General features: G+C 48.5%; 1 protein-coding gene across 1 annotated transcript in view; it reads right to left on the bottom strand.

The window, feature by feature from the left end:
- Cdh1 (cadherin 1) overlaps window positions 1-26124 on the bottom strand; it is a 68308-nt gene extending 42184 nt beyond the window's left edge. Inside the window, exons 1-2 of the mRNA XM_032887441.1 lie at window positions 25932-26124; window positions 25058-25184 (exon numbers count right to left, since the gene is read on the bottom strand). Coding sequence (XP_032743332.1) covers window positions 25058-25184; window positions 25932-25985 — 181 coding nt within the window. The 5' untranslated portion in view covers window positions 25986-26124. The remainder of the gene's footprint in view (window positions 1-25057; window positions 25185-25931) is intronic.
- Between the last annotated feature and the right edge of the window lie 1275 nt (window positions 26125-27399).

Below are 27399 nucleotides of genomic sequence, written 5' to 3'. Positions count from 1 at the left end.
CTCAAACCTGTCCCTCCATGCACCCCTCCCTCCCTCCCTCTCTCTCTCCTCCCTCCTTGCATCCCTCCCCCTCCCCCCTGCCCCCCTGTCTGTCTCTCTCTGTCTCTCTGTCTGTCTCTGTCTGTCTCTCTCTCTCTCTCTCTCTCTCTCTCTCTCTCTCTCTCTCTCTCTCTCACCTTTCCCTTTCTATTTCAGAGGCCTAAATCCCAGTCTCCTGTAGACTGGTTTCTACAAATACGACTGGAAAGGGTATGGGACAGACATGAGTGTTAAGGAGAACCTGAGTTTAATCCGAGCTCTGTCAACTCCCCACTGTGTAATTAAGTCCAGGGCTTCCCCTTAAACCTCAGACCCTCAGTTCGCATCACTGCAAGATGGAAATGATAGTTCTTCTATAGTATCTGTTTGGAAAGCGCACATTCCTTCCAGAATAAGTGATATATTCACGAACAACTTAAGCATAGCCCAGAGGTCCACCTCACATACGATTAGCTCAGACGCTATTTCTCTCATGGGTGTGATTTCTGCTACAAGAAACACCAGGTGAATGCAGAAAATTATACCCAGCTGCAAAGTAGGAATGCATAAAGCCACAGCCTTGGTTCAGGAGGCACATGATATACCACACCCACTGACATCTGGTGCTAAAACTTTTCACCAGATCTCTGATAACCCTTGTCCCAGTCACAGCTGCACAGTAACAGCTACAGGACACATACGAAATTCTTGTAAGGCATATTCAAGTGTGGTATTTCTGCTTTATTTTTTAAAAGAGACAGGGACCTGAGTCCTGGCATGGTGGCACATGCCTTTAGTCTGAGCACATGGAGGGCGGAAGCAGAGGCAGAGGGATCTCTGAGTTCAAGGCCATGAGAGAGTTCCAGGGCAGCCAAAGCTACATATGGTGAGACCTTGTCTCAGACAGACAGATAGACACACACATACACACACACACACACACACACACACACACACACACACACACACACACACACACGCGGGTGGAGGGTCCTGCTATGTTGCCCAGTCTTCACTTGACCATCTAGGCCCAAGGGATCTTCCTGCCTCACCCCACAAGAACTAAGACCACCACACCTCCCTCCTACATGATGAATTTGTAATCGCTGGGCTTCAAACCCCGTTCTCCCACAGTCCAGTGGCTTGTGTCAATTTCCAGTGACTTTTGAGGAAGCTACATCAGGTTTCAATAGAATGAACTATATAATACATACTAGAGGCTATGGGGTAAGGCTCAGGTAAGATTGTACCCAGCTATAACTTAGCCCAGGGCTTGGCCCATTATGAACACATGGCCAACATCAGCTACTTAGTTCCCCCACTGTTTGCAAACAGCTAAGTGTGCAAAAGATGTTCAGTGGTAGGACATATTGCACACCATGCAGAAGTACTGGGTTCAATACCCAGCAGTGTCATAAAAGATGCAGAGTGAAAGTTAAGAGTTGCTATTGCCAGCCCACACTCCCAGCTACTTAGGAGGCTGGCATTGATCGGATGGATGCAAATCTCAGTACAGTCTAGTGAACACAAGGCTAGCCTGGGAAACTGAGGGGACAAAATGGGGTGGGGTGGGGATGTAGCTAAGCCCTGAGTCCAATTTTCAGAACTTGGGTAAGGGGTCCTCAGTGAACCCACCTTGAGTGTCTATGGCTTATTCATCCTAGAGGGCTGGTTAGACGTTACCCTTCTCCTACAAGAGGTTAAGGATGGAGTAGCAACTTAATTAGAAATGAAACTTCAAGGCTTTAACTGAGCCAAACACTGAGCACTGAGCACAAACACTGTGACTCTAAGTCTGTCAGAGAGGGCAGTCGGGCCAGGTGCAAACAAAGCAACACCCCATCTGGGTATTGCAAATATTGGGCCAACATCTGATAGGAGCCTGGAGTCTGTGTGCTTATCTCAGGGCCACAGGCTATGACTTGTCTTTGCTACTTTGTGGTTTCTCCTTTTCCCCACCCTTTATTACCCTGGCTTCACACCCTATCACTAGATAAGAGAGAAAGAAGGAGAGGGGGAGGGAGGGAGGGAAGGAGGAAGGAGGGAGAGAGAGAGAGAGAAAGCGAGAGAGAGAGAGAGAGAGAGAGAGAGAGAGAGAGAGAGAGAGAGAGAGAGAGAGAGAGAGAGCGCTTTAGTTAGTTTCTTCTTTGAGCATTTAACTACTAGCAAACTGCATTTGTATACCCTCTGAAAGTTCCCGGAATTCCAAATGTCACACAGTCACAGAAACTATCTACAGCTGGCACAACCACGCCTCTTCTAGAGCATGAGGCAAATCATAGTCAGCTGCTGTGGGCAGTCCGAAGCAGCCCCACATCCCCACACCTGGGATTAAAAGGAAAATGCATTCTTATAATATTTCTGTATTTTTTAAAAGAAACTATAATTTCCAAATTGTCACTACAGAGCTCAGCTCAAAGGTAAGCTGACCCATGTTCAAAGCTCAGGTCCAAACAGTTTACACAGTCTCTGCTCTCACTTCACCTTCTGCCTTCATACCCTCAACTGTAGATCAGAATGGGTCCAGACCGTGTCTCAAAAACAAAACACAAGGCCTGGCGAGATGATGCATTCCTTGTTTCATCTCAGCTCTCAGGAGGTGGAGGCCATCTCTTGAGTTTGAGGCCAGCCTTGTCTATACAGCACATTCCGGAGAAACCTTGTCTCAAAAAAACAACCATACAAACAAATCAAAACAGAAAACAAAAAACCCCTGCTGGACATTGTGGTGCACACACCTTTGATCCCAGCATTTGGGAGGCAGAGGAAGGCAGATCTCTGTCTTGGAAACAAACAGCAATAAACAAAACCCACAAATAAGTTAACATATCAGAACAGTGTTGACTCCTGTTTCCTAAGGAGGTTGTACCTAAGGCTGTAGGTTGAACATTAATCCTGGTAAAGCCCTTGGCGCTCTGACACACAGAATAAGCGTTTGATTCAATACTGTCCGCTCGCTACTCCAGGGCTAGAACTGAAATGAGCAGGAACTCACCAGCAAGGAATGTCAGATTCAGTTGGGGCCAAGGGGCAGGATACTGTGAGCAGTGCTAATCCCCATCAAACATGCACCTCAGATCATTTCTGACACAAGATGCTGTGCTGAGGCATACTCAGTGAAGAATGTTATGAATGAAGTCATGTTATTCTGGTCTCCTGCAATTGTTTCCAAAGGACCGGGAAGCTCACGCATGCCCTCATACACGCACACACTCACTCACGAACACACCAGTGCACCACTGTACGCTTGGCCAGAAGGTTTGAACAGACTGTTTCTCATCACTCCGTCTTGGCAGATGGCTGATGGATCCTGAGGTGGTCATCCAGTCTTCAGAAGAGAGGCTGGACCCTGGGTATAGCCATCCGACCTCATTTCCATGTGTGAGCACATGCAGACCCTCAAGGATCTCAGCCACACGCTTTCTCCTCCTCGGCACACTGTGCTCATTCTCTCTCAGGAATCCCTGCCTTTGTTGTTCCGGAAACTTCTCCCTACTGTTTTCATGGAGCCCTTCCTCCATTAGAGAATCTCTTTTGCTTTTTCTCTCTTGAGTCCAGGACCACCCACATGCTAGGTACATGCCCTGCCTCTGCACTGTATCCCTCCCCAATTTTCTATAAGTGGAGATGAACAGTTGAACAGTATTCTTTTTATATTTGAATTTTTTTTTCTCTGTCTGGTGCCTGAAATGGTGGTGCACACCTTTAACCCCAAAACTTTGGGAGGCAAGTGGATGTCGGAGATTTTGAGGCTAGACTGGTCTACAAAACCAGTCCAGAACAGTCAAGGCTACACAAAACTGTATCTGGAGAAGAGAGAGAGAGAGAGCACACAAGCTATAGAGTAATCTATGTACCTGGAGCCTCCGATGGTCCAGTACTTGCCTAGCATGTGTAGCAAGTAAGGTGCTGGGTTCAATCCCCAGCACCTGATCTCGCTCAGTGAGGAGTGGAGGAGTGGGGGAGTGGGGGGTGCGGGGGGGGCACTTGAAAATCTATCAGTAACCAATAAAATAAAGCAGGTTGCACTTTCAAGGAGCAACCTACAATTGGGGGACTGGGGGTGGGATGGGATATAGAAATAGCATACAGTACTAAGCTGGATTGTAATAAGACTATGAAAAAGGAATTGTACATTTTATTCTGAGGTAGACTCCACTATGGGGGGGGGGAGCTTTAGCAGCCTGGAGTTAGGTAACGAATAGCATTAGTAAAATCTCCACTATTACATATTGTTGTGTTATGAATTTATACTGCATTAGACAAGACAGATCTTACTCCTGGAGGGGCACAGATGCAAAAAAAAAAAAAAAAAAAAAAACCTTCCCACAGAGCTATCATGTAGGTGGTGGTGATACACATGAAAGAAATCTTCGCCCTCTATTGTGCAATGTTGTCCACACAAGCATTAGTTATCTAATAAAGCAACTGCAAATGGGAAGTCTGGCACATTAAGAGTGGCAGGAACTGCACCGGGAAAGAGCTCTCTGGAGGAGTCAGACCCCCCACTAACGCCCAATACACTGAAACCCAGCGGAGGGAGGGGCTGATCAAATTTCCCTCTTTATTTTGGCTGGCAGGATCAGAGGCAAATCTGTGGTCTGCTCTCTGCAGAGTTCTAAGCTGTCTGGCACTCACTTTGCCACTCAGCCCTCCTCCTATCTTTATTTTCCCTTTGTTTTTCCCCTTGTGCCTGAGATGTGATACAGATGCAAACAGAGTCCTCACTGGAATAGGTAAGCAGGAAAGGAGTGAAGCAGCCAAGGATCAAAGCTCTCAGGTTAGTCTTAAAAAGAGGACGTTGGCATCAGGACACAGAAAATTCCCACTGCTAGGAAAATCCCAACTCTCTCACTTTTCAAGTGTTGCTGGTTGCCCCAGTCACTGTCCTATTGCTGAAGAGGCACGTGAGTGAGGGAAGTCAGATCACAGAAAGCATTTAACTGGGGACTTGCCTAATGATTTCAAAAGTTCGGCCCATTATCATCATCCTTCTCATCAGAGGGCATGATGGCTCACATGGTGCTGGAGCAGTAGCTGAGAGCTACAACCTGATTGACAGACAGACAGACAGACAGACACACACACACACACACACACACACACACACACACACACACACACACACACACTGGGGTTGACATGGGCTTTTGAAACCTTAAAGCCCACCTCCAGCGGCACACTTCCCCCAACAAGGCCATACCCCTAATCCTTCTAATCCTTTCAAACAGTGCCACTCCCTAGTGAGTAAGCATCCCACTGTATGAGCCTAATGCAGGCCATTCCCTGGTCTGGTTCTTCGGGCTCCATCACAAGGTAATCAAATGACCTTAAGAGATCCACAGTAATAGATCAGTACTGATAACCAGAGATAAAGGCCAAAGTTTTCTCAAAGGGAAGGTTAGATCTGGAACCCTAGCACTCAGGACTTACAGTCAGGAAGATCCAGAGCTAAAGGCCCTGCTGATTAAATAGTGAGTTTGAAGTCAACCCAAGCTACATGAGAAACACCCTCCCCCCATCTCAAGGAAGGAGATATAGAGACAGAGACAAGAAGACAGAGAAAACTAAAGTAAACCTGTCGCTGGTTAACTTGTTACAAGCAAAACAAATAAATGTGAAAAGCCCTCAGGCTCATGACTATTGCCCTTTCTAAAATACCAGAAGTACATCTGGGCAGTGGGGCTACATGCCTTTAATTCCAATACTCGGGAATTAGAAGCAGGTGAATATTAAGTTTGAGGTCAGCCTGGTCTGCAGAGTGAGTTCTAGGATAGCCAGGACAAAGAAAAACCCTGTCTCAAAACAATAAACAAAGAATTCCATGAATACATTTAAAATCAAATATCTGAAATGCATTATGTGTTCACTAGACCTGCTATCAAGCCCCAAATCAATGAATGATAAACTGTCAGCACACACACCCATAGAAAGGCAACATAACTGCCCCTGTGTAGTAAAGAAAGTCCTGAAATTCTTGGCCCTGCCCAAAACTGAAACTGTGGCTGCCTTATCTCCACGTTGGATCTGTTCTCTGCTCAGTCTGAGTTTCACACTGGCTTCTCCCAGACAACAGCAGGGCTTAGTTAGCCTTGGATTTTAACCCTGGGCTGGGCAACTCATAAACTAGGGAGCTGTGTTTACAGATGCCTCAGTCCAAGGCCCAGAGAGTTAATTTGTAAAGTCAGCCGTGAGTGTGGATTAACCAAGCCACTCTCCCAGTGAGAATAAAAAGCAGACTGAAGGCTGTGTTTCAAAACACATGACTCTCAGCACTCAGGAAGCAAAGGCACAAGATCAGGACCAGCCAACCTACATGACTTCCACAAACTCAGAGCTCAAAGGAAAAAGGAGTGGAGGACAGGGAGGGGGAGAGTACAGCGTGCAGCCATTGTTTCCCTCCATCTCTTCCTTAAAGGACCCTGAGCCTCATTCCCACTTTAGACCTGGTTCTGCTTCAGGGGTGAGTCTTGTCACTTCTCAAGGGGAATTTGTATCCCTCTGGGAAAACATGTGCCCGTAAACAGATACGGAAAAACCCAGAGTTCAGTGTTCTCCTTGGCTACACAGCACACTTGAAGCAATAAAATTAAATAAATAAAATAAAATGTGCTTGCCGTGTAATCACGAGGACTGGAGTCCGGATCCCAAGAACCAGTGTTGAACAGGGGTGAAAGCACCTCAGAATGGGGAGATACAGAACCCCTGGGTCAAGCTGAGAACTCTGGGCTCAATTTAGAGACTTCAATGAATAAGGGAGAATACAGTTAGAGAAGACTCCCAGTCTCAGGCTAAAGGACACACATGCACATGTCTGGGAATTCACATGCACACACACACACACATGTATGACAGTACACACGCACATACCCACATGTATGAGAGGACACATATATCCAGTGCAAAGGGAAGCACTGAAGACCATCTGATCCGAGCCAATGCAGACAGACACACTTACACACACAACTTGAAGTGGCTTCCCCTCACTCCCCAAGTCAAGAACCATCAGCGAGAATTTCTAAATAAACCATCAAACCTTCAACTAACTACCCACAGGTCTCTGGCCTCCATTCTCTAAGATGGACAGGCCCATCAGGATCTGTGCTTTTGGGGGAACAAGGTCTCTCTGTGTAGTCCTGGCTGTAATGGAACTAGCTGTATATAGACCAGAGTAGTCTGGAACTCGCAGAGATCTACCTGCTTCAGCTTCCAGAGTACGGGATCAAAGGCTTGAGCTACCACGTCCAGCTACAGTCTACACTTTTTTTTTTTTTCCGGAGCTGGGGACCGAACCCAGGGCCTTGCGCTCGCTTGCGCTCTACCACTGAGCTAAATCCCCAACCCCTACAGTCTACACTTTTAAGCTTTCTGGGTGTGTCCCTCTGCAGCTTAGGCTTCGGAACTTGTGTTCTGATCAAGATGATCCGCATAGTAGAACCAAAAGGACACTCCACGTCCGCAAGAGGCAGAGGCAGGCCAACCATTAGGAGTCTGAGGCTATCCTAGTCTACACAGTGAGTTCCAGACTGCCCAAGGCTAGTAAAGACACTGTTGGAAGAAAGAAAAAGTAACAAGGGGAGGAGGAGGAAGAATCCTAGGATATAGAATACTTACCTAGCACACAAGAGGCCCTGTGACAATCCTAAGTGCTATAAAAATAACAATGAAGTTAAAATGTGGAGTCCTAGATAGACCACATCCCAAATATATAAATCAGAGCCCCTAGGGATGGGGAGATGGGTAGGTAGGAGCAGGGCACAGTTTTCCTTAACCTGCGTCCAAGCATCCCAAAAAGCCACAGCAGGTGGTGCACACCTGAGATCCCAGCAGAGTCAGATAGATGTGAACTGAAGGCCAGCCTGGAGAAGGCCAGCCTGGAGAAGGCCAGCCTGGAGAAGGAAGGCCAGCCTGGAGAAGGAAGGCCAGCCTGGAGTGTGGGGAGGCAGAAAACATAGCTTAGTAGTAGAGCCTAAAATGCAGATGGCTCCAGACTCATTCCAAGCACTGAAGCAGCCCATTCAAAGTGAAGTAGAGTTCCCGGGAAAGCCCTTAAACAATTGCTAATTAACTACTCAGCATTTCCAAAGATGGAGCTAGAGGGTTAGAGGCTGACTCCCTTCCCCCAGTCTTCGGGCTCCTTTGTCTCCCCGGTAGGTTCACCTCGCCCTTCCACCCACTACCCTAGCCTACCTCTCTAAACCTCAGTTTCCCATCAAGTGCGACTGAGGAGAGGCAGGAAGGACTGAGGCAACAAAGGAATTGGAAGTGTAACTCCCTACTCCCATCCCCTGATGTTTAATCCTCTGTCTCCTCCGAAATGGACCCATTGGTATATTCTGCATAACCTGTCCCTCCTTCTCCCAACCTGAGGACTGGAGGAGCAGGTTGCCCACATTTTCACAGGCTCTCTGTAGAATCCCTGTGGACTGGCACAGGATGGACAGGATGGGTACCCTTAATCTAAACACAAATGAAGCCCAAGCCCCTGGGCTTGTCCTAAACACTCAAACCAGCAGCGGCCACCACTCAATGCAAAAAGCAGAGGGAGCACACTTTCAGCTGGGTTTGCGATTATCTTTAAGAAGCCAATAGCCGGGGTTGGGGATTTAGCTCAGTGGTAGAGCGCTTGCCTAGGAAGCGCAAGGCCCTGGGTTCGGTCCCCAGCTCCGAAAAAAAGAACCAAAAGAAGCCAATAGCCTCGGTGGTGACAGAGAGAATAAACCCCCCTTTCCCACCGCCTCCCTATAGTCCAGGCTTCTAACCTCTGAGTCTCCTGCCTCAACTTCCTGACTGCTGGGATAACTGTACTGTGCTAACACACCCAACTAAGAAGGAAACCTTTTAAAGCTCATCACTGTGGAAAGGAACAGTAAAAATAATATTACAAATAAAGGGGTAGCCAGAAAGAGGGTGTCAGCAGCACACACACGGTGGATTAGAACAAAGCTGGAAGAGAATATGACTTTTCCGTAAGGACCACCTCCTGTCTCTGGGGCCCCCGGGCATAGTTCACACCTCTCCTAACTGCTTATCAAGTACTTAAGACACCGGGTGCTACTCTGGGGAAACAGGAGAAGCCAGGGGAAAAGCCAAGGGGATGGAGATCAGAGAAGGCTTCCTGGAGGAAGCATCCAGAGCTGGCCTGACCTGACAGGTCTGGCAGCTGGGCAGGAAGCCCAGCCGGGAAGACAGAATGTGCCAGCTGGTGGCAGGGAACCTGGTGGCACTATCAAGAATGTGAATCAGGGGCCCCACCCTGGGCCACCTGGATCAGAACTCAAGGGAGGGCACAGGCTCTGACCAACTGGGAACTTGACCAGTCGGAGGCTGGTGTCCAAGGCATTTAGCTACTAGACTCTGCTTCTCGTTATGGAAGGGGAGGATTAGGCTAGTAGGGGTCAGAGAGTCCTTCCCATAAAATGGTGCCAGGGCCTCTGTACAGTGCCACCTACCTCTGTGTTCCTCCTGTCTCCTGCTGCCCACCTACCTGACTCCACACACGCTGCCTTTCTCCTCCTTTGCTCAGAGGCCCTGTCCTGGCTGTTCCCGTAGGCCGCGACACCCTTCCCAATACTCCTGTCCTGAGTCTTCCCTTAAATGTTCCCCTTTGGTGAGGACTTCAGACCTCCCCAGTGCTCCCCAGCACTTCCCAGTTTAGATTCACGTTACCCTCAAATTCAGTGTTTTATAAACCCATGTTTACTTCCCATCCCTGCCAACACTGCAGAGCTAGCTCCAGGATGCAGACGTCATGATCTGCTTCTCAGCTGACCCCAGCCTGAGCTCTCCCCGATCACAGCTCTCAATCTTCAGGTACAGAATGAACTGAAGGGGGGGGGGGGGAGATGGCTGCTAAGAGTGGATTGGATGGTGCCATTCACTGAGATGGGTTCCTAAAACAATCTAGAAACGGGTGGAGGGGGGCTCTGGAAGGGAGGAGTGAGTGTTGGACAATCACTTAGGGCAGTCACGGAGCAGCCCCAGAGGATGCACCAGGCCTGGTCTGACAGTGCAGGCCTCTCTGACTGAGGGATAGGGAACAACACACCCTTCCTACCCCAGGTTTCCAGCTAGCCTGGGGCAGCAGAGGGAAGAGGGCCTGCTTGCTCCACCAGATCTCCAGGTTCTCCAACCTTGATGGCATCCTAACAGGTTCCAGCCCCATTGCAGTCTCTATGACCTGGTAAGGCCTTGTCAGGTACGGAGAACAAGCTTCCAACAGGAAGTTTGCTCACAGACCCTGCCCTTTTATATGAGTCATCGTTCAAACATCCCTCTGCTCTGGAATCTTGGGAGGGTAGGGGGGTGCGGGTCACCATCTCGTGCCTTGGCTTATTGTGGCCCTCCCCTCTCAGCCAGCACAGAGACCGCCTCTTCCCTCTCTGCTCATGAGCAGCGCCTGCTGCTCCCCCTGAGGCTTCAACAGCTGCTCCAGCCCACACAGGCCTGGCCCCACCTGCATTCTCAATGTGCCCATTGTCTGATAACTTGGCACCCCAGAACTTTCCACCACCTCAGATCCATATCCAGACCCCCTTGGGACATGCAAGGCTTGTGACCAACACAAAACTCCCAGGAGGCCCTCACGGGGTGCAGAGGAGGAGGTGTGTGTGGTGGTCTGAATTCAGTAGCAAAGCCACCTTCCCCTCTGGAGAAGGGGTAGGTGTTCCCACAGACTGACAAAATTGTCCAAGGCTGTTGGGAAGCAGTCTTATAATCTTATTTATGGAAAACTCCATTTAAAAGATGAAGTGGAAAAACAAAAAAACAAAAAACCAGGAAGGTGTCCACTAGAGTCACATGGAGTTGGTTTCAAAGGCCACTGAGTCAGGGAAGGAGTTTGAGACCATGGGAGTTTCCTTATCTCTGATCTTTACTTAGCTTTTAAGGGAGAGGCTCCTAGCTATCACTTTCAGACTTGCAGAGTTTGTTTAAGGTTTAGAAAACATCTGAAGAAAACAAAATAGTTGCTCCTGCAAAGGCTCAGTGATGGTGAGGAGAGCAGGCTCCGTCACTCCCCATCCTAACCATCCATTAATCATGCTGCTCCCTATCGGTGGACACCTTCCCTCCATCACACTCACAGGACTATGAGTGTCTTTAAAACGCTTTAACTGTCCGTGGCACTCGCGGAGTTAATTGCCTTACCCTTCACTCCACCTCCCACTCCCACCAAAGTGATTTTGAGAAGAGAAACTCAAAGGTAGTAATTTGGAACAGAAAAAAAAAAAAAATAGTGATTAAAAAAGGTGGGAGAGAACAGAAGCACTGCCCTCTAGGTGACCAGATTTCAAGCGGAGCCCAAGGGAGCCAGTAACGCCCTTTTGTTCCAGGTTTCATTAGGGGGCAGGAGCTTGAAGCTTTAAGTACCCAAAGGACCAGCGCTAGGAAGGGACTGCATGGGGGGGGGGGGCTCAGGGTCCTTCCCAGGAGCTTGCAAGTGAGCATTCTCAGGCAGGCACTGCTGACCGGGGAAGGGTGACTGTAGACGTGGTTGAGAGTACCTTTACCATGCAGACCTCCACGGGGGACTCGGTAAGCAGCTTTTACAAGCTCCCACTATATGATCTAGAAATGGAATTGTCAGTATAGTAACTACTTCGGTAGTTAATCAACCCACAGCAGCTATTGTTCGGTGAAAATGTCTGGTTCTGACCCCTGGCGAGTTCCTCTGCATCCCCTGAACTTGCTAAGTTATGTACAAATTAAAGTACTAGACGGGGCTGGAGAGCTGGTGCAAGTGATTAAGAGCGCATACTGTTCTTGTAAAAGACCCTAGTTCCCAGCACCACCAGAGAAGGCTCACAACCTCTTACAACTCCAGCTGGGAGGACGGGAGGGGCTGGGAGGGGCGGGCTGAGGGGCCTGGAGGGGGGGTGGGGGGAGTGTCAGATGCCTGTGGCCTCCTCCTGCACCTGCAGGGTGTTTCAAGTACTCCAATTGTTCAGGCGAAAGAATGGAGGACGCCCAGGCCCTAGGTCCTAGGTCCTCTCCCCTCTCTCCCCTCTCCCCCCTCTCTCCCCCTCCCCTCTCTTCCCTCTATCCCCTCCCACCTCCTAGATGACTAACACGCTATGTTCCTCCTGTAATTTCACCAACTGAAGAACGAGCCTCGGGAGTCGTCTTGACATCCGTTGATTAACCTGACACTTGGTGACCTGGTCCCTAGGCCTTTTTTCCCCTTAAGACAGGGTGTCATCTGAAAGGTATTTATTTCCTTCCCAGGTTCTAAGGACTCCTATTGTTCAAGTGAAAGCATTAGCAACAGAAGGGGGAAAGGTGGAGAAATCATAACTGATTCCAGAAGAAAAAAAACAGCTGAGGTGGTGGACAAGGAAGTTTCACAACCAAAGGCTCCAGTCAGAGCCCAGAGCCTCCACCTGTGAGGTGCACAAAGGGCTTGGCTGCTTCCCTCATCATCACTGTGAGACAATCTCCTAATGTTACCTAGACTCACCCTGAACTAGATCCTCCTGCCTCAGTCTCCCGGATGGCTGCAATAACAGGTGGATGTAGATTAGAAAGATTACACCCTGTTTATTTTATGAACTTTCTCCACGGGTTTAGTCTCGATGCCAAGCCTGGGTGGTCGTGAAACTGCCTACGTGAACTTCATCAAGAAGCTACTAAGCTCCGGCCATGTCTGCAAAACTCCTGGGCAGGAAGCCAGAAAAATGGACCAATAAACAACAGGCAGAGTGAGGGACCTTGGAACAATCAACCATAACTGGAATATCTCTACCAAATCCTTAGGGAGACCCAGGGAACCCAGCAAAGCGGGGATTGGAGGACATGAAGGAGCCCCTCGAAACACAATGTGATCAAAGCTCGTATGAACTCAGAGACTGCGGCAGCATGCATGGGGGTCTGCACCAAACAGGGACTTAGAGAGGAGAAAAGTGGACGCTGGGCCCGACCCCAACCCAGAGGCTACCTCCAACTGATAACCACTTACAAATGAAAACTTCATTTTCTCTAAGTGTGTCTCAATGGAGAAGCCCATGGCCAACAAACTCAACAGCCTCTTTGGATGCTGTCTCCTAATGTGCCAGGACGTTTGTTTCTGTTCCCACAGGTCATTTGCATGTATTAGGGCTTCCGGTTTTGTGTTTTTACAGAACTCCTGTGTGCAAACGTGTACGCCCGTATCTATCTGTGTCTCTTGACCTTTCTCTCTGGCTTTTTCCCTTTGTTTTATCCCATTTCCAATTTGCTTCCATCTCATCATTCCTCCTTCCGATGCCTGTTTTTTGAGAGAGGCAGCCTGAAAGGATGTAGATCCCAGGTGGGTGACGTCATGGTTGGTTCAGACTTTGAAAGAGAAACTTTACCAGGTGAGAGGCCTCTCTGTGACTCAGGACTTTGCCCCACCTGTTCAAGTGCCCAGGTATGTCCCACTCTGACTCAATGAGTGATGTTTGCTGAGAGGAAAGCCACGACTTTCCCACAAACAAGTTGGTCAGCTTGTTCACTCCCACACAGTCATTGTGAGGAATCTGTGGGGGAGGAGGTCTGCAGTCTGTTGGCTTCTACATTTCTACATCAGCAGCAGGTCACCAGGGCAGTGCCCCAGAGGTTGTGGTGGAAACGGACCATCTCTCCCGACTGCCATGAGAACTTTGGGGACCAGACTAGAGCCATTTTCCTTAGGCAACAAGCCAAGAGGTGGGGTGACTGGGAAAGAGCATTCGATTCTGGTTTGAATCTGATACCCTTTGAAAGATGCCAGGGCTGTTCCCAGCCCTCAGGCTTGTTCAGTGAATGCTACCAATAAGTACTTGAAAGCGTGGGAGGTCAGCACCCACAAGACCCAATCTAACTTTATGCAAGGCCCAATGGTTTCAATATTTTTAAACCCATACTGGGTTTAAACCCGCGGCCCAGATGGGTGTTGGTGGCACACACCTTTAACCCTGGTGCTCCAGAGGCAGAGGCAGATACACCAGCCTGGTTTACAATGTGAGTTCCAGGACAGCCAAGGCTACACAGAAAAAGCTTGTCTCACAAAATAGACAGACAGACAGACCGACAGACACATAAATGAATAGGTAAGCCTAGAGTCCATGAATCTTAGGCAAGCACCCTACTACTGAACTATTCTGCAACCATTTTTTGCTTTTTATTTATGTTTTACTTTTATTCCTGGGTGTGTACTGTGTGTGTTAAGTCGTGGTGTGTGTCACTAATCCTAGGCACTTGGGAGACAGAAGCTAGCAAATCTCTTGTAAGTTCCAGGGCAACATGGTCTACATCGCCAGCTCCAGACCAAAGGCTACTTGGTGACTTTGTCTGAAAAAGAAGTAATGTCCTGTATTTTGAGTTGGCACCTCTCTCCATGAAACACAGTGCTGTATCTTCCATAAGGCTGTAGAACTCTACTCTCAATGGATATTGGTCAACTGAATGGCTCTTAGCCCTGTGAGCTGGTATCTGATAGGGGCAGCTTTGCATTTTTGTCCTTGAGCTTTGTACATCTTTCGTCAAGCTCCTTCCAAGATGCTAGGACCTGCCAAGAAGGTCTTGAACAATTAATGGGCTGCAAGATGAAGGTGAGAGGGCATAGCTGAGAGCCTGCTTCAGGGAGGTGCTGCCTGACAACGGAAAGGCAAAGGGGTGTCAGGTGTTCCTCGAGATTTCCATCTGGTGCCTCCTTACACCCAGAAGTGTGAGGCCCAAGTGACTCATCTGACCTTTGACTCTGAGCAGCAAACGTCTTTGTAACAAGACAATTAGGTAAGGTTACACTGTAGCTGTACAGGGAAACCAGGGGGTGCCAAGAAGAGACACAGCATAGCAACCCCTCCTCTCAGGAGCTCACACTCCAAGGGCCCACTGTATCTTTGTTTGCTAGTTTTGTGTGCTTGTGTTTTGTCTTAGAAAAAAATAAAACTACAGCATAGCTTCTAAAGAAAATTGTACAGAGCCTATGTACCTTCTGAACCTCTCACTCCTCCGTTCACTCATTCAACAGATGAGGACTAAGAACTTGATATGGCCTCACCTCTGTTCTGCCGCCTGGAATACAGCTTAAGAACCGGAAAAAAAAAAGGGGTTGGGGATTTAGCTCAGTGGTAGAGCGCTTGCCTAGGAAGTGCAAGGCCTTGGGTTCGGTCCCCAGCTCAGAAAAAAAAAAAAAAAAAAAAAGAACAAAAAAAAAACCACCACAAAATGCCCTGACCTCCTAGATAGAATTTGTGTTTTTATAGAAGACTGTGAACTGAGGAAATGCACAAATCACATGACAGGTTCCGTGGTGGGGAGTGCCAGAGAGAGGCTGGGGATGTGGCTGAGCAATGGGGTACTTGCTTGCCTGCACAAGACCCTGGATCTCATCCTCACCAAAGCCACCAGAAGACGGGGCTGTGAGGGCTACAGAAAAACAAAGCAAAGAGGAGAGTCCTCACTGAATGGGCAACATCTTAGCAAAGTTTTGCAGGACACAGGTGAGTGGTTACAGACATCACCAACAGGTAATATATTAGGCATGGTTGCACATACCTGAGATGCTACTGTTCCTGGGCAGGAGTATTAGGAGTTCAAAACCAGCCTCAGCCAGAGTTACCATGGTAGTGAGCACTATCAGGAAGCAAAGCATCTGAACACAGTACATGTGGCGAGTGGGGAAAAAATGAAGACCCAACCCATGGGCTGTGATGGGAGGGACCAAGCCCCGGAGCCTTGGAAGTCACGGGCAGGTTTTTTTATTTGGTGTAAAACAGGGAATCCCAGGCAATTTTAAACAAGATTAATACTTCCTAATTTAATTTTTAAAGAAAATCACCACTCTGGCCTCGTACAGTGGCACATGCCTTTAATCTCAGCACTTGGGAGGTGGAAGCAAGTAGATATGCCTGAGTTTGAGGCCAGCCACTTTTACATAGTGAGCTCCATCCAGGCCAGGCAGCCAAGGCTACAAACTGAGACCCTGTCTCATTAAAAAAGAAAAATCGCTCTGACCACTGGATGGAGAAATGGCGATGCTGGGAGAAAAGGAGGGAGCAGGGAAGAGAACCAGAAGAAGCTGCTGTAGGACCTCCTTTGGAAACAGATGGGTCCGCATGCCAAACCACAGAAACAGGTGTTAGTTTAGTCTTGAACTTGTCCAGGTAAAATAAATCTGAAACACTTTCGGCTTCTTACAAGCTCTCCTAATTACAAAGCTAAGTAATTATTATCTAGGACGAGGTCAATTATCCCACAGGGGCCTGAGCTGGTCGCCATTTATGAGCTTGCTCATGGGGAACAGGTTCATCTTCAGGCCTACCTCATGAGATCCTGGTGGTAGCATCTAAGCACTGTCCCCTCCCCCTCTCACACATCTCCCACATCTGTCTGGCTTCTGTGCCCTAAGCAAGTCCGTGTTGGAACATAAGTTGTTAGAGGTGTGAGCCACTTTCCTACCCCCCTCTCCATACAAGAACGAAGATCTTCCCTCCCTGCCCTAACAGGACCCAGGACATTGAAAAAGACAAGGCTGTTCAGTTTGTATGCATCTGTATGGGAGGGTCAGGAGGCTGAGCCAGGCCTGTGGCTCAGGCCCACCATCTCAAGTACTAGGAGGTGGGCTGATGCAGGAGGCTGCAGAGCAAGCTCAAAACCAGCCTGGGAAACAATGAGGCAAAAGGATGAAGAACAGCCTAGGAGTTAGGTCTCCTAGGGGTTAGGGTCCCCACAGCAATAAAGGGAAAGACTGTGAAAATAGCCCCAAGCAGAAGCAAAAGGGGAAAAGCCCTCTCAAAGGCAATGACTGAATTTTAACATCACAAAAATCAATGAGATTGAGGCCCAGAGGTGTCTCTAGGGGGAAGGAGGAAATCCCTCCTCAGGAAAGGAAATAGGCTCCACCGGAATTTGGTCATAGTCAGTAGAAAACTGGGTAAAATTTCTGTTTCTGCTTTTCCTCAGTGCTGCTAGGGATCAAAACCAGGGCCTCACACTCATTAGACCTGGCCTGATCACAGAGCCACACCCCAAGACTTTTTCACGGATGTTGAGAAGATACCCAGGGGAAATCTGGTCAGGGGAAGCCCTGGCTGAGGAGACAGGGTAAAGAGGAAGTCTCAGTGTCAGCCATATGTAAACAGACTGAGTTCGAGGCCATCCCGTATACAGAGCAAGTCCCAAGATAGCCATGGCTACACTGGGGAAACCCTGTGTAGAAAACGGGGGGGAGAGAAAGAGAATAGCCTCACTAGTGGATAAAAAGGCCCAAGGCCCTGAAGGAAACTTCACTGTGCCTGGCCACACCCTCTTACTTCAAAAGGTCCAGCAGGTAAAAGTGATCATTCCTGCCGGCCCCTCCTCCCAAATGCCCTGCAGAAGTCTCTGTAAGCAGAGATTTTCCTGAACATCCCTGAGGTAGAGGCTGGATCTCCGATGCACTGGCTACATTTCTGGGTCCCCTGGCACCATTGACCAAGGGTGCTCTTGGATCCTGGGCCTCAGGATAAAGAGCCAGATGCCCACACCCTGGCTGGCACCAGGTGTTTACTTGTCAAACGGTCACCTGCGACCTAACTCCTGGTCTAACAGGAAAATGAACGTGTGTCCATTAGTATGGTATCGTAGGCCTTTAATAGCCTAGCACTTGGGAGGCAAAGGCAGGCAGATCTTTTTGAACATGAGGTCCAGTAAATTTGTAGAAGAGTAAATTTGTATTTGTCAATGGCTAGATGACTCGGTTCTTGTCCGTGGGGAATGAACCAGTCTCGAGCTGAGCCAGAGAGCATTTTGCAATGGGTCAACAGATAGGTATCCTTAAGCATGTGTATTATGAAATAGTTTTAAAAACTGAGATTTCTGGAACAGCCAACTTAAGGCCATCCTGAATTCCCAATCCCCAGCTAGTCTGGGCCCTACTTCCACCTGGGTTTGAACCCTTTCTCTAAGGCACAACAAAGCCACCACAGCCCACTCCCAGCATTGTAAGGATGAAAATGCCATTGGACTTCCTCTTCTAACAAAGGCAAGTCCTGGTCAACCGGTTGCAAAGCAGTGTTTGCTTACTACAGAAGTACCGGGAATGAGGAAACTGGTTTGGCTGGTTCGCTGGGCGGGAGAAGAGCTTAGGAAAACTTTCAACCAACTTTCAAACCAAGCTTACAATGGAAAGGGAAAGTCTTAGACTGAGGGCCCCACAGGGGGTCCTATACTAAGTATTCACTGAGCATTTGGTACATGCCCCTAGGATATATATGCATATGGTTATATCCACTTTACAGATTGGGAAACTAAGGCCAGGGCTGCTGGGTTGTGTGCACATTGGTTATTCCAACACTTGGGAGGTGTAAGCAAAAGGACCCAACATTGTAAGCCACATGATGAGTTCCAAGTCAGCTCCTAAGCAGGGCCTGGCACAGAGTGGTGAATGCCTATATATCAACACCCAGGCAAAAGGCAGGCAGATCTCCAACCAAAGGCCTAGGGAGCGCTAGGCCAGCCAAGGTTACATAGTGCGTCTCAAAAAATAAAATAAAAGTTTAATTGACAGAAGAAAATCAGTTTAAAAAGACTAACTGTTCATTTCCAGACCCGGGTTTGATGTGTCCCTTCTGTAGCCTCGGAAGCTCTCAGAGAAAAGTGCCTGGTTTGCCAAGGAAAAGCCTAGGGCTAGGCTCAGCTTCCAGGGAGACTGCTGGGCAGAGAGCCCTCACAAGTACAATTAGAGATTCCAGAGGACCTACTGTGCCCTGCTCACTTACCAGCCAGGGCAGTGCTGCTCTGAGGATACAGAATGAAGCCTGAGAAACACTGAGGTGAGTAGCAAAGGTTGATTTATGCATCCATTCATTTGTTCAAAACAAGACTTGTAGTCCTACTGGGTGCCTAAGAAATTATTTACTTTTTCTTCTGCTTCCTCCTCCTCTTACTAAAACAAGGTCTCAGTGCAAAGCCCTAGAGAGCCTGAAACCCACTACAGAATCAGACTGTCCTTAAACATCTAACCCTCGTCCTGCCTTAGATTCCACCATGACCAGCTTCCCCCCCCCCACCCGGAGCTGGGATCAAACCCAGGGCCTTGCACTTGGTAGGCAAGCGCTCTACTACTGAGCTAAATCCCCAACCCCATGACCAGCTTTTTAAAGAGACCTTCTGCCAAAGGCAGGGTTCCACAGGTAGCCCAGGCTAGCCTCACATTTGAGATCCTTCTGCCTCAGGCTTTGAAGCATTGGGATACAGGTATGGACTATGACGCCTGGCTTTATTTAGTGATTCTTGGTAAATTTCTGAAGCAACTTAGAGACAAACAGAAAAGAGACTGGAGACTGACCTCCACAAACTGGACAGTTTATTTACCTCAACCGGCGCAGAGCAAACACTCTCGAGGAGGGGAGGGGTGTCTCTGAAAGGTGAAGACTTATATAGGTGGTTTTGGGGAATACTGCTAAAGCTCTGTACAACTGCTGTTTCTCTTTCCTGGAGTTGTTTATCCAGACAAAGCCCTATCTTTACAAATGGTCTTGCCCTGACTATCAGGATGTGGGTAGTAGTGAGAGACTGAGTTTGGCAACAGCAGCGATGGGGGAGGGGCCAGAGTTTCACTATAGGACCTTGGTCAGGGTGTGGAGGAATTCAAGACTTTCTTTAATCTTTAAAACATGGTCTCACTAAATAGACCTACAGAGCCTGGAATTTCCTATGTAGACCAGGCTGGCCTTGAACTCTGCCTTCTGAGTGCTAGGATTCAATGCGTGCACCCCCATCCTCGGCTTTAAAACAAAAAACATAACAGCAACAAAATAAACATTACTTATTGGGAGTGTACACTCAGGTATGTATGTGGAGGTTAGAGAATAAACATTGGAAGTCCTTTCTTTCCTACCATGTGGGTCCTGTGGACCAAATTCAGGTCTTCAGGCTTGGTGGCAGGTGCCTTTGCTCACTGATTTTTTTTTTCTTGAGACAGAATTTCTGTGTAACCCTGACTGTCCTTGACCTCAGAGATCTGCCTGGCTCTATCTCCGGAGTGCACCACCACACCCAGCTCACTGGCCCTTATTATGACTACTTTCTTTACATTCCTGCATTTCGCCTGGTCCCATATTTATGTTCAGCCATATAAGCTTTTTTTTTTTTTTCCCGGAGCTGGGGACCGAACCCAGGGACTAGCAAGCGCTCTACCACTGAGCTAAATCCCCAACCCCCATATAAGCTTTTTAAGATTTATTTATTTATTATGAGTACACCGTAGCTATCTTCAGATGCACTAGAAGAGGGCATCAGAGCTCATTACAGATGGTCGTGAGCCACCATCTGCTGCTGGGATTTGAACCCAGGACCTCTGGAAGAGCAGTCAGTGCTCTTAACCACTGAGCCACCTCTCCAGCCCCAGCCACATACGTTTCATTCATTGCTTTAGCCCCAGAGTCTAGCCTAGCGCTGGCATAAAACAGCAACTCGATATGGACAGCCAGATGCCCATACTCCAGCTAGCACCAGGTGTTTACTAATCAAATATGCACTAATGCATATAACACAACAAATATACATGATTCTTCACACCCAACAGATGGGTAAACTGTCTTATTTATGTAAAGCCACATTAGTAGCAGCTATTGAAGTTCAACCTGAGCCTTTCTGTACTTTCTCAACGACTTGCTATACTGATTTCATTCTTCCCTTTGGAAAACTTTATGACCCAAAAAGAGATAACGGTGAGGCAGAATAAAACCCTAGGCGGCTGAGTCTGGACTATGTTGGGTGTCTCTTGCTGATTTTAGGGGTTTGGCAGCTTGTGGGAGATTTCAAGAGCTGATTGTCTCCACACCTGGCTTATCTGGTGCTGCTCTTGGAAGGGAATGAGTAACAGATACCAAGGTGAGCATTTCAGCCAGTAAAAAGCCCCAGAGAGTAAACAGGGATTTCCATACACACCTGGCAGAGGTGGGGCAGGAGCTAGGGCAGCTTCCTTAAATGGCCTGGCTTAGCCAGTGACCTCACCACCTACACTCCTCGGGAGACACAAAGGCAAGGACAGAATGGCAGGCACTACTCTCCTTCCTGGGATGGCCCACATGAGCCCTAGTCACCAGCATGAGTAATTAGGGAAAGTTCAGGAAGCTGGGGGTGGGAAGTGGGTATCTGATGATGTAAGGGGATCCTACAGCAAGTTTCCATGTTTGCTTTTCTCACTGTCCAAGCAGCTTTCAGCACATCCTTCGGAATGGAGAAGAAATGGGTGTATTTAGTCCACACAGGTGGCTGCCTGGGAACTAGGTCAATCCATCAAATAACCAGAGCCCGGCCCAAAAACCAGGCCCGTTTGTCCTACAGACATTGTAAAGCTGTGGAAGCCATCAATTAAAGGATTTATCAGCACTCCACAGGGATGTACCTTGGCGTATTAGTCAAGGAGCCTGGGCCCCTGAAAAGTTTGTGCTAAAGAGAAAAAGAAAGGGAAAATAATCAACTCTGAAGAAGCAGCTTAAACTGGACTTGGTGATTGTTGTTGGGAATCCCAGCATTCAGAAAACTGAGGCAGGAGGATTACCACCATGAGTTCAAGGCTAATGTGGGCTACACTGTGAGTTCCATACCAGCCTGAGTTAGACCCTCTCTCAATAAACCAGAGTGCTTCACTCTGCTGCACACAGACTAAAATTAGAACAGGACAGAGATTAGTGTAGCCCCTGACACACATACATACAGATTAAAAACAAACCCTGAATCAGCTTAAAAACAAACAAGAAGCAGTATGGCGGTACACACTTGTATCCTAGCCCTGGAAAAGTGGGAGCAGAAAGATCACAAATTCAGTCATCCTCTACTACCTAGAGAGTTGCAGGCCAGCCTGAGATACCTGGGACCCTGTGTCAAAAAACAAAAACAAGGGGTTGGGGATTTGGCTCAGTGGTAGAGCGTTTGCCTAGCAAGCACAAGGCCCTGGGTTCGGTCCCCAGCTCCGAAAAAAAAGAAAGAAAAAAAAAAAAAACAAAAAAAAACAAGAAATAGAAACAGAACAGCACTCAGGAAGCAGAAGCAGAGGGATCTCCGTGAGTTCAGAGGCAGCCTGGTCTACAACAGTGACTTCCAAGCCAGCTAAGGCTACATAGGGAGATCCTGTCTCAAAAACAAACAACAGAAATAAACAAACCAACCAACCTAACTAAAGAATATGCTTAGATAGTGGAGGGGGTTGGGTTTTGGCTTTGAAGATTCTGCATTTTAGAAGTCAAAGAATCTACAGGTGAGCTCTTGGGACACCGGGATGATGCTAACCAACCACATCAAAGCCTATTTTTGACCTTTTAGCCACCAGTGTCAGATTCTCAGGAGCCTGCATAGTGGACCCAATACCACAATCCTCCGTTTCCCCAGGTCCAAAGAGTGTCTCCACCTTCCTAAACGAAGGCAATTCTTTTACACAAAGCAGTTTCTGGGGGTACAATGTGTGATTTCTGGAAAGATACCTCTGATCTAGAGCAATTCCACATTCCACTGGTGCAATTAGACCCCTGGCGAGTAGTGGTGGAGCCTGACTTAAGGGGAACTGGAACCAGCCGGGGGAAGCTTGGAAGCTTGTGGGCTACTATGTGGAAGCTGCTTCTCCCACCTAAACCACCGGTGGAGGCGGGGCTCTCTACCTCCCACTGAGCATGCTCTCAGCAGGAAGGCTCTTTAACTCCCACAGGGCAAGCTCTATCTCCATCAGAGCCAGCCACTCTCAGCTCCCCCTACCTCAAGACCTCTGTCCTCAATTTCACAATGGACTGTGTTTTCCCCGAAAACGCACACACATATCCCGCGCCCCCTCCCTCCTCTCCCTTCTCTCTCCTTCCTTCCTTCTTTTTCTTTCTTGTTCTTTTAGGAAAGGTCTCATCTCACTCGGTAGTCAAGGTAAATCACTACATAGACCAGGCTGACCTCAAACGTCCAGCTTTTAGCAAGCCTCTGGCCTCAGAGCTTCCCCCCACCCCCAAGAGCTGGTCACAGGTGTGAACCACCAGGGAGGCAGCTCACACACTTCACTTCCGGAATGCTGGTCACAGGTGTGAACCACCACACCAAGCAGCAGCACACATTTTCACTTATTTTTGTCTTCTCTTTGGGAGAAAAGGAAACCAAGAAGAGGAGGACCTGCAGTAGATGCTTCAGGCAATACAGAAGCCAGTCAGGCTCGTGAGTTCCTTGAGGACTGGAATGGTGTCCACCCTCCAGACATTCTCATTTTTACTTTAGGTAAATGACTCACTCGCCTCACGGGACCAAAGTGAACAGGTGGTACTATCAGTTTTAAGTGATCTTGTCACCGATAACCAGTGGTGTTAGTGACTATTCACTAGCCCTTAGAGGTGCAAAATAAAAACCAGGTTAGTGCCAAAGTGAGCATGTAATCCCAGCACTCCAGAGTCTGAGGCAGGAGAATCACATAGGGAGATCCCGCCTCAAAAACAAACAAACAAACAAACAAAAAACCCGACCAACACACAGGTGGTAAAGTTCCTGGCTAACCTGTAACAGGCCATTACAGGTCTCATCCTCAGCGGTGCTGACATAGGCGGTCCTAACTGAGGCACTGCATTGGGATCCCTGATATATAAGCGCTCCCATGTCTAAGCCTGCTCTGCTCCACACTGAGTGACATCCACTTATTCTCAGACACTCACTGCCACCCTTGGAAACATCCTAGGCCACTCATCCCTCACCAGCCCATCCCAAAGTGCCACTGAAGGGCATCCTGAAATGCTCTCGGCAACCTACCAGAGGCTCAAATTATTCCTTAGGCAGGAATCAAGTGGAGACTGGCTGAAGGATCCCTAACCACTCCAACCTCAGGGCCACCGGGCTGCAGCCTTTCTGGACCCTTAGAAAGTTCTACCAATGGGCTGGAGAGATGGCTCAGTGGTGAGAAGCACTGGCTGCTCTTCCAGAGGTCCTGAGTTCAATTCCCAGCAACCACATGGTGGCTCACAACCATCTGTAATGAGATCTGACGCCCTCTTCTGGTGTGTCTGAAGACAGCTACAGTGTACTCACATACATGAAATAAATAAATAAATCTTAAAAAAAAAAAAGTTCCACCAAACCAGTCAGGTCTCAGAAAAGCAAGTAAGACTAGCCAATACCAACGGAGCTGTTGTTTCTCTGTAAAATGCACCACCAAACCTGGACCCAACTCGCAAGGCTCACAACAAAGTTTTAGGCGCCATCACGGTTGCTGCAGATTGTTCAGGTGGCTTATGGCTGGAAGAACAAACGTGGTCAAAGTATTCCCCGAAAGGGACTGGGTGAGTTCTCCTTTTAAAATTATTCCCTTTTGTTTATCATACTTTTGGGATCAACTAAACTCCTCATGAGAGAAGTCATTTTGGTGCCAAAGAAGCATTTGGAAATTAGGGAAACCAGTTAAAAAACAAACAACGACAACAACAAAAAACCTGGTCCTCTTGCCTTGCTCCCAGCCATGCCCAACAGTTAAACAAAGAAAATTCTAGATTATCACAGTAAGACCTGAATATATATTGAGTCCTTGAATATATGAACCAGAGCTACCTTTTTTATTAAAGAAAGTAAAAAATAAATAAATAAATAAATAAATAAATAAATAAAGTATTCCTTGGAAAAGCAATACCTGTATCAAGTATTTTTATCTTTATGAACAAAGCCCACAAGTCATTATGAGTCAGTTCCTCAGTGGCCATACCTAAATAGTAGGAGTCAAATCCCGGTTCAAATGCCTGCCCTGTTGACCCTGTGAAGTCACTCTTTGAGCCTCCAATTGCTCATCATTAAATGGATATACAGTTCAACTGGCCCTACCCAGCAGGTTTGGCGGTCTGGAATGACAGACTGGCTCCAGTAATCAGTTGGAGAAATACCGATGACCTCTAAATACCCTTGGCCCGTTTCTGCCCTGTATAAATAGCAGAGACAGACATATCTGCCTTGATCAACCACAATCAATACATAGACTCCCAAATCTGCCTAAATCCCAAGGGAGAGTTCTGCCCATTCCATCCTACCGACAAAGTAGCACAATCTCTTGGCGCCTTCCCTATCCGACCCCACTCGGCCGATTAACGCAGTGGAGTTCCCTTACCTCTGCCCAGGATGTGGCCTCTCTCCAGGTGCCTCTCCGGCACCAGGAAGGTGTAGACCTCGGAACTGAAGCCGGGACGGCAGGAGTCAGACTCCGACTCCGGCTGCTGACAAAGCCACGAGGAGACCTGGGGTGGCGAGAAGGTAGACAAACTGGTGACTTGAGGGGGTTCCCAACAGCCCACACCGAAACCAAGAGTAACCCTTCCCTCGCCTGGGCGGTCGGGATTTGTGGGAGGACCCCCTCGGGGCAGACCGGGACGCAATCCTCTCAACCCGAAACCAGCCTCCAAGCTCAGCTCCAAGAGCCTTTGGGGGAGGGGACATCTGGGGCCACCACCTGGCAACCGGGTCTACCTTTCTCTCCTAGCTCCATTTGCATCTCACTGGAGACGCCTTTACTCTTTCCGGACACCACTTTCCTTAGACCGCGAACGGTCTCAACCAACACCTCGGACTTCTCTCTTACCTTAGAGAGCCCACCTCCAATCTACGGTCCCTCCCTCACATGGCAGGTGCTTTTTGTGGTACTAAAATCCCTTTCCTTATCTCGGGTCGTCCGCGCTCCTTCTGCCCCCCACCTTCTACAGGCAGGCCCCCATCCTAATACACGCCTCCTCTGTCCGTCTCAAACAGGGACCCTGCTCAACTCGGGGTCCCGGGAGCCGGCAGCGTGGCGCGCCCCCACCTGGGAACCTAAGCGAGAGGCGGCCCCTCTGCGCTCGCCTGGACCTCCCTCCCTGCACCGCGTAGCCTCCAGGGCGATCTGGCCCTCTGGAGCCCAACTTTCTTAGAAGAAGGGAAGTGGGACCGCAGAAGGCAAAAAAAAAAAAAAAAGCGAAAAAGCGAAGCGGGTCGTGGGACCCTCCACATACCTGCAGCAGGAGCAGGAGGAGGAGCGCGGAGAAGCTGCGGCACCGGGCTCCCATGGCTGGCCGGGCAAACGCCGAGCAAACAGTGAGCTCGGGTGCGGTCGGGCAGGGCCGGGTTAGGCCGGGCTGAAGTCTAGCAGAAGTTCTTGAGAACTCAGTAGTGCGCCGCGGCTCCCACACCAGTGAGCCAAGCAGAGGCTGCGGCCGCCAGGTGAGCCCGCAGGCACCGCCCCCGGCGCCGCTGATTGGCTGGGGACGCACCTGCAGGTGGCAACCAAGGAGCCCGCACTGCCCTCAACTTCCTCCACCGGTCTGTAAATTGGTGACATGGGCCGGGCTTAGGAGACTTCCTTGCTTCCTATTCCTCGGTCGCTCGAATCCTAGCCTCGCTGTGCTCTGGCCCACTGAGACTTGGAGTTACAAAGAACTTTACTCTTCATCTAGGTTTCTGTTTTGTTTGTATTTATTTTGTTTGGTTAGATGAGTTTGTTTGGTTTGATTTACATTGTCTTAAGGATTTTAAATGACATTTTAACGTGTGTGTGTGTGTGTGTGTGTGTGTGTGTGTGTGTCGCGCGAGGGGAGGCATATACTCGCAAACGCATGTGCCACAGATGCCGTTTTCGCCTTTACTGACTGAGCTATCTCTGCGGCGGTTTTCTTTGGTAGCCTTTTTTGTTTGTTTTCCAGCCCAAGTAGCCTCAGCCATCCTCTTGTTTCAGCCTCTCAAATGCTAGGATTTAGGGCACCAGACCAGACTAATCATCTAATTTTCTAACACCTGTCCCCCTCCCTTTTGAGATACAGTCTTGCTATGTAGTCCAGTGTGGCTTTGAACTCACTATTGTCTCAGTCTCCTCACTTCTGGGATGGAGCTACAGGGACCCACTACCCGGTAGCTCCACTAAAATCTGTTCTCTTAACTTCAGTTCTCAGGAGGTTAGTGAGCCAGGGAGGAAGCCAATGGATTAGAATCCCCTGGAATAGGAAAATTACAGGCAATTTCAGTGCTCAGGGTGGGGACTGAACTCTGAGCCCCTGGAAGAAGAGCAAGTCATCTTAACTCCCAAGCCACCTCCCCGGCCCCTTGTTTGTCTGGTTATTGTTTGTTTGTTTGAGGTCTCTCTCAGAACTCACTATGTAGACCAGTCTGGCCTCCAACTCGCAGAGATCCAACTACTGCTACCTCCCAAGAGCTAACTAACATTAAAGGCATGTGCCACTACGACTTTGTGTGTATTTGTTTTTTGAGACAAGTTCTTCCTAAGTAGCACTGGCTTTAACCTTAGGATCCTCTCGCATCAGCATCCTAAATGTTGGGAGTGTGATATGTACCACCACGCCCATCAGGTTTTTTGTTTCGTTATTTTTATTTTAAATTTTTTTTTTTTTTTTTTTTTTTTTTTTTTTTTTTTTTTTTTGGAGCTGGGACCGAACCCAGGGCCTTGTGCTTGCTAGGCAAGCGCTCTAC

This window comes from Rattus rattus, chromosome 17 (assembly GCF_011064425.1).
Source record: "Rattus rattus isolate New Zealand chromosome 17, Rrattus_CSIRO_v1, whole genome shotgun sequence".
NCBI lineage: Eukaryota > Metazoa > Chordata > Mammalia > Rodentia > Muridae > Rattus > Rattus rattus.
This window is presented reverse-complemented; position numbering and strand designations above follow the sequence as displayed.